Source organism: Eleutherodactylus coqui, chromosome 6, assembly GCF_035609145.1.
Source record: "Eleutherodactylus coqui strain aEleCoq1 chromosome 6, aEleCoq1.hap1, whole genome shotgun sequence".
NCBI lineage: Eukaryota > Metazoa > Chordata > Amphibia > Anura > Eleutherodactylidae > Eleutherodactylus > Eleutherodactylus coqui.
The window spans coordinates 63,428,684-63,443,180 of record NC_089842.1 but is presented as its reverse complement, the minus strand read 5'-3'; the positions used below and the strand labels follow the sequence as shown (position 1 = coordinate 63,443,180).

At 43.1% G+C, this 14,497-nt stretch overlaps 1 protein-coding gene across 5 annotated transcripts in view; it reads right to left on the bottom strand.

Annotated features, from left to right (window-relative positions):
- Positions 1-14,497, bottom strand: part of NCAM1 (neural cell adhesion molecule 1) — a 324,148-nt gene that overhangs the window by 60,094 nt on the left and 249,557 nt on the right. For all 5 annotated transcript variants that reach the window (XM_066606907.1, XM_066606909.1, XM_066606908.1 and 2 more), the window contains exons 9-12: positions 8,304-8,454; positions 2,635-2,819; positions 463-559; positions 62-232 (exon numbers count right to left, since the gene is read on the bottom strand). In XM_066606907.1, coding sequence (XP_066463004.1) covers positions 62-232; positions 463-559; positions 2,635-2,819; positions 8,304-8,454 — 604 coding nt within the window. The remainder of the gene's footprint in view (positions 1-61; positions 233-462; positions 560-2,634; positions 2,820-8,303; positions 8,455-14,497) is intronic.

Genomic DNA, 14,497 nt, shown 5'->3' with positions numbered 1-14,497 from the left:
GCAAGATGCAAGAATCATGCCTAAAAGCACAAAATAATAATGGTGTCTTGAATTAAATTACCATCCCGAGCGCTGAAGTTTGAGGTTTGCCATGCTTCGGCTCCTGTAGGCCTCCACTCTGCCTTGTATTTGAGGATGGGCACTCCACCAGTTGAGTCGGGTTCTTCAAATTCAACCAAAGCAGTGCTCGAGTAAGACTCCACCCTGATGATGTTTGGTGATGAGGGGGTTTCTGTCAAAAGATGATCATATATAACATCTAATTATAAGGAAAGGATACCAATTTCTGCATAACTTTGTAGATTCTTCTTGGAAAACTTTGGGGAGATTCCAGTAAGTACATTATTACAAGGGTCGGTGTTCGAAAAAGTTTTCAACATGACTTTAACTCCTCAGTGAGAACACAACTTGAGTGCTTATCCCAGTGGTGGTTACCAGTCTACTTATTCATTGGCTGCTCACCTGCTTGTACGAGAATGAATTCAGAAGACTCTTGTCCGACGCTGTTGACTGCAGTGCAATTGTAGTTTCCAAAATCGCTTTCAGAGTCAGGGTTGATCTGTTGATGAGGGGGATTCACTTCAGAATATGTCTACACAGTAGATGACCCCCCCTCCACCCCTATCCCATGACTTATTGGTGAAACGCCATCCTGCCCCCAGCATTGAAACTTCACCATGTATAAACCAGAATGTTAAAATGTACCTTATCCCAAAGGTTTGTCGTCTTTTGTCAAATCATTAGAAATCTCTCAACCAATTTTTTTAGAAACCCGATTAATATGACAAGAAGGCTAACGCTGCGTTTTTAAAATGGAAGACTTCCAGCCCATGGGTCAAATGGCTTCATAGGCCATTCACCGGATAGAGGCCTTTTTGCCAAGCGTTTGGGGACGCAGTTTTTTATTTAGCCTTAGGGCTCATGTCCACGGGGAAAAGAAGAATTAAAATCCGCAGCGGATTTTAACTCTTCTCCCGCGCGCGGATCCGCACCCCATAGGGATGCATTGACCACCCGCGGGGTAGATAAATACCCGCGGATCGTCAATAAAAGTGATTTAAAAAAAAATGGAGCATGGAAAAATCTGGACCATGCTCCATTTTCATGCGGGTCTCCCGCGGGGACGGCTCCCGCGGGCTTCCATTGAAGCGTATGGAAGCCGTCCGGATCCGCGGGACACAAAAATCACATTTTACTTACCCGCTCCGTTTCTTCTCTTCGGCGCCGCGCCATCCTCTCTCAGCCGCGGCCGGATCATTTTGCTTTGGCCCGGCGCATGCGCGGGGCACGTCACCGACGTCATCGTGCACATCCGCCGAGCCGAAGAATGAAGATCCGGCCGCGACGAGAGAAGATGACGCCGCCGCGAAGAGAAGAAACGGAGCGGATGGGAGGTAAGTTTATTGTCATTTATTTTTCTTTTCAGCGCTCATGTCCGCGGGGCAGGAGGGACCCGCTGCAGATTCTACATGGAGAATCCGTAGCGGGCCCGATTTTCCCCGTGGACATGAGGCCTTAATGGAATAGTGCAGCAGACTATACTATTTCATCCTCACGCATCCTTTAAAGATGTCTATCCATTAAAAGTATAGCATGATAGTCTATGGGCAACGGATACCGCCTTCTGTCATCTGTCAAATGCATCCTTTTAATGGACACATCATGAGCTTTTCAATAATTAGTCATGATGTATCATTAAACAGATGCCATTATAGCCTATGGGCACTGGATGTGTTAAACAGAAGCCTAACAGTGGCATCCTTCACCTATAGGCTATAATGGCATCTATTTAAAGGGGTTTTTGACTTGCAAAGTATTACAGGATAGTCCAACGATATTAGATAGGCAGGGGTCCGGCTGTCACCGGCTGTTCTCTAGCCGGTGCTCTTGTGCACTGAGCTGATTTTTGCGGTCAGCACCGTTCCCATTGCGGTGGCCAAGCTTGCTATTACAGGTAAGGTTCAATTGAATTGAGTGAGTGTAATACCAAGCCTGGCCATTGCTCCGAACACAGAGCTGTCTACTTCCTGCAGAAATCAGCTCAGTGCACAAGCGCTCTTTCCCAGCGAACCGCTGATCATTTGGCGTCTCAGGCAATGGACCCCCACTGATCTAATATTGATGGCTTATTCTGATGATAAGACATTAATAGTTTAAAACTGGACAAACCATTTAATTCCATTTTTTTTAGGATGCTATTGTAGCCAATGGGTGATGGATGCTGCTGTTGGACATCTGTCACACTCTCTAGTAAATATATACATCCGGCTCTTTTCCAGACACATTTGACAGAAGTCACTGATTCAGTGTGAAAACAGCATAAGGCTATGCTCAGACTTGTGGCATAGTTTCCAATTATAATGGAAACCACAACATATCGCACGAAACTGACCTATAATGGGGTTTGTCATATGCATGCGCTATTCTTTCCATCACATCTCACGAAATCTGCCACAGAGGGTCCAAAGCAGATGAGAACAGAGTTTAATAGAGAGCAGGACTCTTTGAAAGCTGGGCATTAAGTTCTGTAGTAGTAGGAATGGCAGCTATACTTTTTTTCATTCATTTTGACCCCTCCTCCCCTGAAAGCCGTACAAAAAACTGGCCATAGAGAACTTATGAGGATATTTGTACCTCAAGACTGCTGGCAAATGGACTACTGTAGATCTTGATGTTGGATGAGTTGGAACTTGGCAGAAGTTGTCCATCCCTCAGCCAGGACACTCTTGCAGTAGGGTAGGCGAGCACTTCACAGGTAATGTTAACTGGATTTCCCTCCCAGGTATAAATAACCACTGGGCCTTTTATCTTGGGAGCATCTAAAAAAGTAAGTCAAGTATTGTCATCAGTATTATTAGATAGGCAAATACTAAATCTAAAGAGAGATATTAATCTAATATCTTTGAAGTCCCCAAACTGGTGATCAGATTTATGTGAAGAAGTATTCCAGCTCTCTGTTAATAAATGCTGGTGCCTCGGGGTGCACTATTATTACACAGTTTTTTCACTTACAACTGCATATATAATAGCTATATTTATTCAAGTTTTGACCTCCACTGAAGGAGCCGGAAACCCTTTCTTCCAGGTGTTCTACTATGTGGATGTTCCTATGTTTAAAGGGTTTTCCTGGTTGCAAACAATTGATGGCCTATCCTTAAGATAAGTCATCAATAGTAGATTGGTGGGGTTTTGTTGCCCGGGGCCTCCACAGATCTGCCACTTTCCAGGCCAACGTGCTTGTGCACTAAGCTGATTTCTACAGGAAGCAGACAGCTCCGTTCCCACTGCAGTGCTCAGACTTGGTATTACAGGCAAAGTTACCATTCATTTTAATGAGAACTTGGAATGCAATGCAAAGCCTGGCCTCCATGAGAATGGAGCTGTCTGCTTCCTGCAAAATTCAGTTTAGCACAACAGTGTGAACAGCTGATTGGCAGGGGGTCCACAGCACTAGACCGCAGCCAATCTAATATTGATGATCTATCCTGATAGGCCATCAATAGCTACAACAGGAAAACGCCTTTAAAAATGTGTTCACCTTGTGTACTAACTCATGCAGACCTAGAGACAAGTGATATACTATCAGAGGATGAGAAGTAGAAGAACGTACAATAGAAAACTGTGGCTCTTTGTGGGAGAAAAGATAAAGGGCTGAGTTGTCTAAGTTCATTTTTCAAAGGGCTTCTTGAAAATGGAAACCAAAATCTAAACACCACATATTTTGCTTTGCATTAGTTTCCTCTGTATACTTAAATAAAGCTGGGTGATTGGGTGACCCTATTCTATGGTACAACCGCTGAGACCCCCAGAGTCCCGAGCCCCCCCGTTCCCCTATATGAATGAAGCGACAGTCATACATGTCCGCTTTCATTCTAATTTAATTTTTTGGGATGGTCAGAAATAGTTGGGCACAGTACAGTTAACTCCAACAATCCCATAGAGATGAAAGGAGCATCAGTGCACATGCTCGACTGCAGCTCCAATCACGAGACTCCTGTGCTTGTGATTGGTTGAGACCACAGCACTTGGAGTCCCACCTATCGGACACTTAATCCCTATCCTGAGGTTTGAGGAAAATGTAAAAATTTAACAAAACCTCTTTAACTACAAAATAGGTGACTGCAGTTGCAATTCTCTGTCCCCAGTGACTGCAGGAAGAGCAGCTCTGAAGTGCAAACTGCTGCTGGTAAACAGTACACAAGTGGATATTTAGCAGAGAACATGATGTATGGGGCAGGTGTACGGTTTTATCATTTAGATGGAGAGACAATAGTAATGTGCCACAAAACATGACGGGGGGATGGCAGGAACGGGGGAGCAACTCCCTCTGGCTTTTGTTATAACAAGTTACAATAATCCAACTCATAAGCACTTTTCATCTATAAGCTCATCGACTCGTCCATGTTTTATTTAACCACGAGCACATTCTGCGCATCAGCATGAAACAAAATCAAAGTTCAGCAGTGCAGAAAGTACAGTTTGCTCCCACAGCGGGAAACAGCATTAAAATTAGACCTATTGTGTACACTACATATTCATGCTACACGAAAGTAGTCCCCGCACTATACAGTATATTGTGAATCTCCTGCTTCTCTTACTATATATATATATATATATATATATATATATATATATATATAAAATCAATCAAGGGACCAATGCATATACATATAGACACATAGACGGACTATTGGTGCATTGGTCCCTTTAATTGATTTTTTGGGGTGCTATATAGTAGATACAGTTGAGTCCCTATTTTAGCCTCAGGGGTTGTCTCGTGAGAAACTGCCATTGCAGCTGTCATCGGCAGGGCAAGTCATGTCTTGGCATACATTTCTCAAAGGGAAAATGCACCATTATATGTAATACATGGACACGTAAAGTCTTTCATAGTGGAAGATGTGCTCCATTCTGGCACATAGAGGTATGGCCAAGAGTGGCTTGAATTGAGGTGAGCAAGACTAGACACAACCCTTAGACGAGAGTGTCAAGATTTGATCTCTGAGACTCTCCAGTATCAGGTAGGGTAGCTCAGCTATAGTATCTGGGATCCTAGACTAGTCTTTCCGGGGTCAATGTCTGCTTTCACCAAGGTCTGCTTATTACCAATCGTGTTCCAGGTGTGTTCAGTCTCACCTGCTGACCTCCTATATAAACCTTGACCTTGTACTCCCTCTTTGTCAAGTTATTGAGCTTCCTACCTTAAGGTCGGTAGCACACAACTGGATTTGAATTGCAGAAACCGCGATCATCACCCACGCAGACAATCTGCGGTATTCCACATCCAGTCAAAGAATAGAACATTTGCAAGCCCGCTGACATGAGCAGACGGCAATTGCAATTTCCGCTCACGGAAATTAAATCACAGCATGGGGAAAACACAGATTTGGGGAAAAAAATCTGTACTACGCATAACCAACAGTAAGCGTCTGCTGCCATCCGCAATACAGATGAAGGCAGGTATGCAGGGTTGCCGAACGTGGTTAAAGCCAGATTTCACAGCAGGCTCCTGCATGCGGAATCCGACCCGTTTGTGTCCAGCCAGCCTTAGTCTACTTAAGGCCTCCTGTGCACTAGCATATTTTGGGCCGTATGCTGTTGGTGCTAAGCCATGCCCCACTATATATCTATGAGGACATGCACATTCTTGTCTTTTCATGTGGACCGCATGTAAAAACTCATGGCCTGTCCTATTCCTGCCCGGCCTGTGTGCGGTCCAATGTGAGCCTCTTGGGTTCCTGTGTGCACCTAGCCTTACTGTTGTTTTGCTGCCTTAAAAGGGTTATTCCCGCTATTAGGCTTATATAATAATGTATAGGACATAACAAAAATGATATTTGTAATTAATTGGAATTTTCTAAATTGCAGTGTTCTTATTAAAATTGTTCCCCAAGTCCCCGAAATCTTGCCGCCCCCTACAAGGGAGTAGCATTGGATATGTCCATTGGTAGTTGACGTATCTACAGGACGAGCATCTGCAGTCTTATTCTGGCCCATCAGAGCTGTCTAAGCAGGCAATAACTTTTACACTTGCACAGCGGTCTGTCGTTACAGGGCAGGAATACTCATGGGACTCCTGCGCCGCCTTCCTGGGCAAACACAGAAGGCTTGTCAGCTATCAAACAGAACGCAGTGGATCTAATACTGAGCAAAATAGCTTTCAGCAGATCCCACAAAGAAAATTCACATAAGGCAGATAGGCATCACATATCACTGTGCTAGGTGTAGATGGGAAATTTAATATCTCACACAAGAACGGAAGTCACCTCAGAAGCTCTCGTGGACCAACCATTGCACTAAGGGCCCTTTCACATGGAACGACATGTCAGGCATAGATGCCCAATGGGTCATCCAAGCGATAATTGTTATTGTGCTCTCACACAGGAGGAATATCACTCACTCAGTGAATGGAAGCGGAGCGGACCGGAGATTGTTCTGGCCCGTCCACCTCCGTTCATAGTAAGCAGGCAGTCGTTTCCCCAAAATGGGGTGAATTGGCTTCTGCCTCATTGGTTTTTTTTTGCCTTTCTCTGGATCAACAAGGTGGTGGTGGAAATAGGCTGAACTAGATGGACATTGTCTTCTTTCAGCCTAACATACTATGTTACTATGTTTATAAATGTTTACATGGGCCAGCAGGGCCATAGGAGAAGGCCACCGATGACAGGGTTAACAGGAAGGAAGGGGTTAAGAAGAAGGAGAGGGGGGGAGGAAGAAAGTGTGGGAGAAACAGGAAGAGGAGTCACATCGGAGCAGAGAAGCAGTGAGAGAAGGAAAGACAGCATGGAAGTCCCACCCGCTCACCCTATTGGAAGATAATTAGGGTTTGCTGTGGTGGAGATTGATGCTATCCTAAGTGAAGAATGTATACCTTGTCATGGCAGCGGTTGGGAGGTGGGCTTTCCTCGGAGTCGGTATAGAAGTGGGGGTGGCCCCTTTATTGATTAATGATTATTGTGTCTTTTGCCTCTTGGCCGTGACAGGGTGGGGGCCTTGCAGAGATGATGGGAGAGTCCAGCCTTAGAATGGCCAGCAGGTCTCCGAGTCGAGAGGTAGGTAGCTGGAGGCAATTGGCGATATTGGGTTTCCTAAGTCAGTCGGTGTGTTGTGAGAGGCATTAAGAATATTTCCCTAGTTGGTGCGGCGAGATAATTTTTTGGTGGCTTCAAGGACCTCCCCCATTTGGGGATAAAATGTTTAGTTTATGTAAAGTTATGTTGTCATAAAATGGCTGCTGTAGCCAATTTGTCCAAAATAGGTTGCCTGTCGTTAATTGGGGAATTGGAAGGGAGTTATTGATGTGGGAGGCAACGGTAGATGCAACTCTGTTACACCTGGGTCATGTTGTTCATTCAGAAACTGAATAATGAATGAAAACCAAACAAATTTTCGTTTGTCGAATTAGTCAGGGCATGCAATTACGCTGAGCGAATCATTCAGGTTCCGCTGGATGCAGGAATCTTAATGATTTACCGGCCCGTGTAAAAGGGCCCTAAAAGTTGATGAACATTTCAGAACTTTGGTAAAAACATGGCAAACTGTTTCTGCTTATCGGAGCACTAAACTTGGGATCACTTCTGACTACGTCTCTGCATTATGCAATACATCGCTGTTATTTATCTGTGTGCTAAACTGGGACTCTTACTTGACTACACTTCCTTCATAAGGGACTTTCCACACGGGGTGGAATTACGTCACAGAACACAGCCAAATCCTCAGGTCTAACTGCGGGTTTTGATGCAGAATTGCAGACAGGTTTTAAGCCATTATAATCCGCAGGTAGCCTGCAGATTGTTTTTGGAATTTCCAGCGGCTTGCTATGCGTTGTGTGGCCTATTCCGTCCCGTCTGAAAGATCTCTTACACCATCTTTCCACTGCACTCCCAACCTGCTTCCAGGCCTTAAAAAGAGAGTGGGCTAATTTTTGGGAAGAAAAAAAAAAAGGCATTTCGTTCTAATTCTGGAAATCCGTTAAAGAGGATGTTGCATCACGACAACCTCAATCCAGATTACAGATAGCAGGACAATCAGCAGATTGCTGCAGGAGGACAACAAAAAGTGTGCCTATTAGAAATAGTTTTTTCCTGACTGGCAATTTTTATCTTTTAACGGCAGATTTTTTCAATTAAAATTTCATTTTAACTTTTTAATCTATTCTGCACCCGGAGAGCTCCAGGGATGAGCTATCTAGCAGACCAACATAGACCTAAAATGCTATAGCTAAGAAAATGTGAACCTTGTGGTGATATAAGATAAACCTCTTCCTATTCTGGGATGTGATAGACGAGAACAAGAGGTCTTACACTGCACTTCGAAGTACATGGCTTGTGTGTCCTGGCCGATGGTGTTGCTTGCAACGCAGAAGTATTCTCCAGCATCGGTATACTGGATGTCCTTCAGGGTAAGAGAAGACATCCTGATGTGGCCCTGAACCACGATGCGCCCATCCAAGGTCTGCAGAAAGGAGAAAACTTGTATCAGTACACAATAGCATTATTGAACGTCAATCTACTGCACTGGTAAAGCTTATTGATAACCGTGATTCATCCAATGTTGGGTGGTATCTGGTTTTAGATATGGCAAACATACCAAAGCATTATTGCCAAAGTATCCTGCATTGATATCATTACATTATGAGGTTTATGACTATCTATGTTCAGTGGAGCCACTGTTTCAAAGCTTTGGACCATAGGACGGAGCCCCAAACTGTCATCACTGCCCCGATCCCTGTGTTCTCCAGCTTATTACCACAGAACGCCTACTGCCTGCCTCCATGGTATATGTTAGCGATATTTTACCTATGTCTGATCGCATTTCTCCTTTATTTCCAGGCAATGAAAGATGGATTCTACCTGTCATTTTACATTTCCAACTCCTATGATGGAACAGAAAAATAGAAATAACACAGTTTGGACCAGAGCCTAAGGGCTCCTTCACACAAGCATATGGGCAAAAATGCTTGCGTAAGCACAATGCATGCATATTACGCATATTACTGTACTTTTTGTCCTCATTGGGGCAGTTCACCTGAGCATGGGACACACCTGAGCCATAATAATTTTAAAGGCGATTTAGCCTAATGAGTTCCAGATGTTGCCCGGGTATTCAGTATGATATTTGCGCACCTCCCATAGATTTTTAAGGGGACCTTTGGTGTGCAAATGCGCACAAAATAGAGCGTGTTGCGTTTTATTTTGCATGCTCAAAAAAGTCTGGTGAGAATGAACCCATTGAAATTAATGAGAGAAATGCAAACCAGACCCCAGCTCCTCTGCAATGACTCCCATGCAAGGACTGGCTGGAAACCACAACAGAGGCACAGGGAAGGGAGTAGGTCCAGCATAGGGTAAAAACTCTTTTTATGCTATGCTGGATATGCTTCCATTTCCTGTGCATCTATTGAAATCAATGGGTTAGATTCTGTGCGTATTGTGTGCGCAAATTTTGCATACGGTTGTATGAAGCCGCCCTAAGGGTATGTTTACACATGGCAGATTTGCTGCTGATTGTCTACAGCAGCAAATCCGCTCCAAACCCAGACCAATAGGTGCAGATTTTGACGTGGCTTTTTATGTGACTTTCATCTCCTCCTTTGAAGAGATGGAACCTAAATGGAAAATCCCCTGCTAGAGATGCTGCAGATTTATATTCTGCACTGCAGGTCAATTTCTCATCAATGTTGATTTTTTTTTTCTGCAGTGCGTGGAAGACATTTCGAAAATCTCATCCAAACTGCTGTAATGTAAACGCTGTGGATTGTCCATTTGGAAAATCCATATGAAAAATCCACAGCAAATCCATCCTGGGTGAACATGGCCTAATACTACAGCCGGTACATGGTTAGTGTTATGTGGTATTTCAACTTATTAGTTAGCAAGTCATTCATACCACAGCAGAATGCTGGGAAAATGAGGACAAAAAATAATCTGATTTATGTGAAGTTAGTTTTGGCAGCCACAGACAATGCTTCATCTCCACAGTCCCAATTTAAAGGGAACCTGTCACATTGAACGTGCAGTCTGATCTGTGGGCAGGATGTTATAGAGCAGGAGGAACTGCACAGATTGATATATACTTTTATGGGGACATGATTTAATATAATTTGTAATTCTAATTTCTGGTCTTAGGAGTCCAGTGGGCGGCCTTACCAGTGATTGACAGCCTTCCCTATATCAGAGCACATACAGGGAGAGCTCTCAATCACTGATAAGACCGCCCACTGGACTCCTAAAGCCAGAAATTAAAATGAAAGTATTACAAGGTTTACTGAATCTTTTACTATAAAACTATATATACCAATCTCCTCAGCTCCTCCTGCTCTATAGTCGGCTGCCTGCAGACAGGACTGCATGTTCAATGTGACAGGGTCCCCTTAAGCGATTTACTGTAAACCAATCACCACTGTGTGTGGATGAAATTCAGACAAAGATACACCAGTTGTGTAACCTGCAAAGTATCACATACTACAGTATAAAACAGTAAGAACAGGGAAATAAATGGGCAAATGCTGCCTCTGTGTATGTCGCCGTCTTAGGCCCAGGTCCATGGGAACTTTCCACTATTTTAAGTCTACAGTATAATGAATGTACTAAAAGGACATAGAACAACAGCTAATAAATTATATACTAGAGTGAAAAGTTTCAGTGATCTTGTCTTTTATGCTATTTGTGCTAGTAAAGAAAGGCCAAGGTTCTTCTGAGTAAAACAATAAAATAAATCTTGTTATTTGTATAGCGCCAACTTATTCCACAGCGCTTTCAGATCATTTATTTATTACCCCCCAGCAAGCTTGGTTCTCATTTTACCGACCTCGGAAGGACGGAAGACTGAGTCAACCTTGAGGCGGCTACCTGAACCATGCGGGTGATTGAACTTGCAACCTTCAGGTTGTGAGCGAGAGCTAAGGACTGCATTTCTGCTGCCTTAACACTCTGCGCCACACTCACAGAAAAAATATGTCAGAAAGTGGTTTCTAGGCACAAGTAAAGATGCGTGAAGTATTGGAAAATGGAAACAATCCAATGGAAAATCAACTTTCCAAACCTAATCGTGGTCCACACATTCTTTTACCACCAGTCAAGCCCGCTACTCTTGGTCTGGCGTATAAATGCATTGGATGGCCACATGAAAGAAAAAAATGGACCTTCCAAGATAAAATTGAGACAAATTTTGAATTTTACAAGGGCCACAACTTTACCCCGACGCCAAACTATATTTATAGTGTATTGCTGCAGGCTATAACATTTGGAGGCCGCACCGCGACAGGATGCATACGGCAACAATCCTCTCTAATTAAGATGCGGAAAGATATTATGTGCTTCTGACTGGTCAACCTGCTTCGCCTCTAACCAATTCTAATTACAACATCCTGATGTTATAAAGGTGCCGTCAACAGGCAAATGACTGTAAACAATTTAACAATTTAATCTAATTATACCATAAACTAATGTACTGAAACCATTCTGAAATAAAAAGCAATTGCAAATTACATTTTTATGAGCTCCTGAATTGGGGAGTAATTGACAGTCATATGTTCTGTTTCCTTTAAGTGTCTTCTGGGCTTATAATAAAAGTGAGGCAGATTCGGGAGAAAAGGGGTTGCTGAACGTATGCTAAACGCAGAGTCTCAGATTTATAGTCTCAACAACGGGTACACCTCTGCAGCAATGACCGCCCGTCTACACACAAGTAGAGATCCTAACTGGCGGGGTGAAGTCAGGTGACTTTGTAATGCTTCCCTGCCTAGTTTACAAGTTCAAGACCCACAAGCCGCAAGATTTCCGCTCATGTGGATGACAGCATACCATGATGGAAGCCAAGGGACCCCATTATAAATTACTGGGGTTCTTTGGGCACTATCTGAATAAGTTGCAAAGTGCCATAGTGTGCATTATAAACAGAAGCCATGATGCCAACGTCTTAGCGCTGAATTGTTACTACAGGACTGAATGGATGCAATTGCAGCCATTGTCTTAGCACTGTTAGCAATCTAATATAATGGTGGAACTAACACATAGCAAGTGCGATGGGGTCCAACTGCATTTTTGAAGGAACCTTAGAAATGAGGGGTAGTTATTGATAGCTCTGCTTCTGATACTAGAAAAGTAGTGGAATATATATATAATGAAGAATGGAGTAATAAAAGCTATCTATTTTTCAAACTGGCATAACAGTCATAAGAATGGGACCCTTTTCCATGTTTTTCTATGGTACTTTATGGCCAGTTGTTTATATCACTAATTTCATGCCCACAGGATTTGCCAGACACAAATTGTTGGTGAAAAAGTCAGGTCTGGGTTTTTTGTATAAAAATGGCTACGCACATCAGTGACAGCCAAACCGGTCAACTCTGGGAGGACCAGCTGGCCATCTCAAATGTATCGGGGCTTTCCGACTCTGCCCTGACTGCAGAGATGTAATGTAACCCCCCTTTCTGTGGGGATCCCACTTTGCACCAGGTGAGTAAAAATCCCTAATTTAAAACTTCTTGATCTTTGTGTGGTGGCGCGGATCTATACCTCTCTGACTGCAGAGATGTTAGGTGAAGAAGGGTCGATCAGGTTGGATTTCGACAGGCAAGATCCGTTTTGTTCTCACATAAGATAGGCTGCCACCAAAGTAGTCTGTCAACAGCCTATTCCCCTCCACCTTATGGAAAATACTTGCACGCTGAGCCAAGTATGCATAAGTATGGAGGAGAATGTCAGGAAAGATAGCTATTGGCTGAAGACAGGTATCTGAAGTGTTTGGCCATCTTAATTCTTGTACCGGAGACATCGCACATCATTGATCCCAATTGCCCGCGATATGTCCATATGGCAGAGTGCATGTTGGTGAAGGTGATGAGTGATGTAAACTGTTGGCTCAGTGATTTTTTTCTGCGATGATCATAGCCAACTTATTGAAGGGAACCTGTCCTTCATTCTAGAGCTATTAAACCTCCCATATCAATAAAACAATGATGTAATGCACATTTCTAAAGTTATTCTGTTAGACGACCTGAGCAAAGCATACCTTAAAAATTTTCCATGCCACATATAAGTTATCACCGAGTGGTCCAATGGGTGGAGCAGACTGACAGTCTTTGCAAGGGAATACCTGTCACGTCCCCACGGCACCATAAACTAAGTTATGTTGCTGTAAGGGAATGGGGCAGGAAGCCAGTTGAGGTATCCACGATCCAGCAGTGTCCCCCTCCAAAGCCAGCACAAAAATCTCTTTTTAGAGTCCCTTGTGCATGCTCTCGAATAGACTTGTATAATGGGTATATGGCACGCGGACCATGGGGTTGGGCAATCGTTACTACAATTGTTCATCCCCATAAAGGATGCATTAATCAGCAGCACATCTCATAGAAAAAGTGAAGGTAGAAAAAGACCACATGGTCCATCTAGTCTGTCCTTATACAGAAGACGCTGACGAACGAGTGATCGGGCTGATCATGTGTATGTTTAAAGGAGATGATAATTGAACAAATGAAAGTTCAAATGTTTGTGCCTGATCATCGGCCTGTGTAATATGGCCTTTATTGTGACATACTGGGTAATTGTAAACTATTTAAATGCACTTACCTGCAGCACCTTCTGGATTGTCAAAAATATTCATTTGTGAAAAGTAACCATCTGCTTAGCCGTCCCTCGTGATTTTTTAAATAATCACAATCTGTTCCACATTATACTTGATTATTACCATTTATGTTGCATTTAGCCATTTGACTCCATCTACCAGATTATATATATATATATATATATATATATATATATATATATATATACATACATACATATATCTTTGCGACTTAGAGGCTGTTTTCATAAATAATGGGCAAATCTAGAACAGAATCACCCAAAAATAGGATGCAGCGATTTTTCTAACTCAGATTAACGGTCCAAAAGAAAAATCACTCGTGTGAATGAACGCGATCAAATGAATGGGCCCTTTTTCCCCTTTGAGTTCTGTCTATCTCGAAATCTGACAAAATTCGCGTGGGAAAAACGACTGTGTGAATACAGCCTAATCCTTTTTTTCTCTTCTACTTTCAGAAACATGAACGATCCCATAAGAGAGAAGAGGAAAAAAGATGATGTGCTACTTTCTCCAGTAAGCCTAATGGACCCCACTATAGTCAATGAGTCAATGGGGTCCATCAGGTGCCGTTAGTGCCCATCATAGGATGGATCTGACTGTGGCCTGCATTCCGTGTTTTTGTTCCTTGGACAAAAAAGGGAATTAATGATGCAGATGTGAACAAAGCTTAAAACAGTGACTATTTGGGCCAAGAGAGCGAACATGCGTGCCTATGGCCGTTCTCAACTAGTACCTGCAACATTCAAGACGAAGCAATCCAGATTCATATTCTATAAATGGTAAGAATATACCTAATATATTAGGGGATCTAAAGAGAAACCTGAACTATAAATATTCCTTACTGGATACAAGTAAACTGGAAAGTCTACCGCTAGTACTAAACACCGGATGTTAGAGAGGTGCCTGGCTT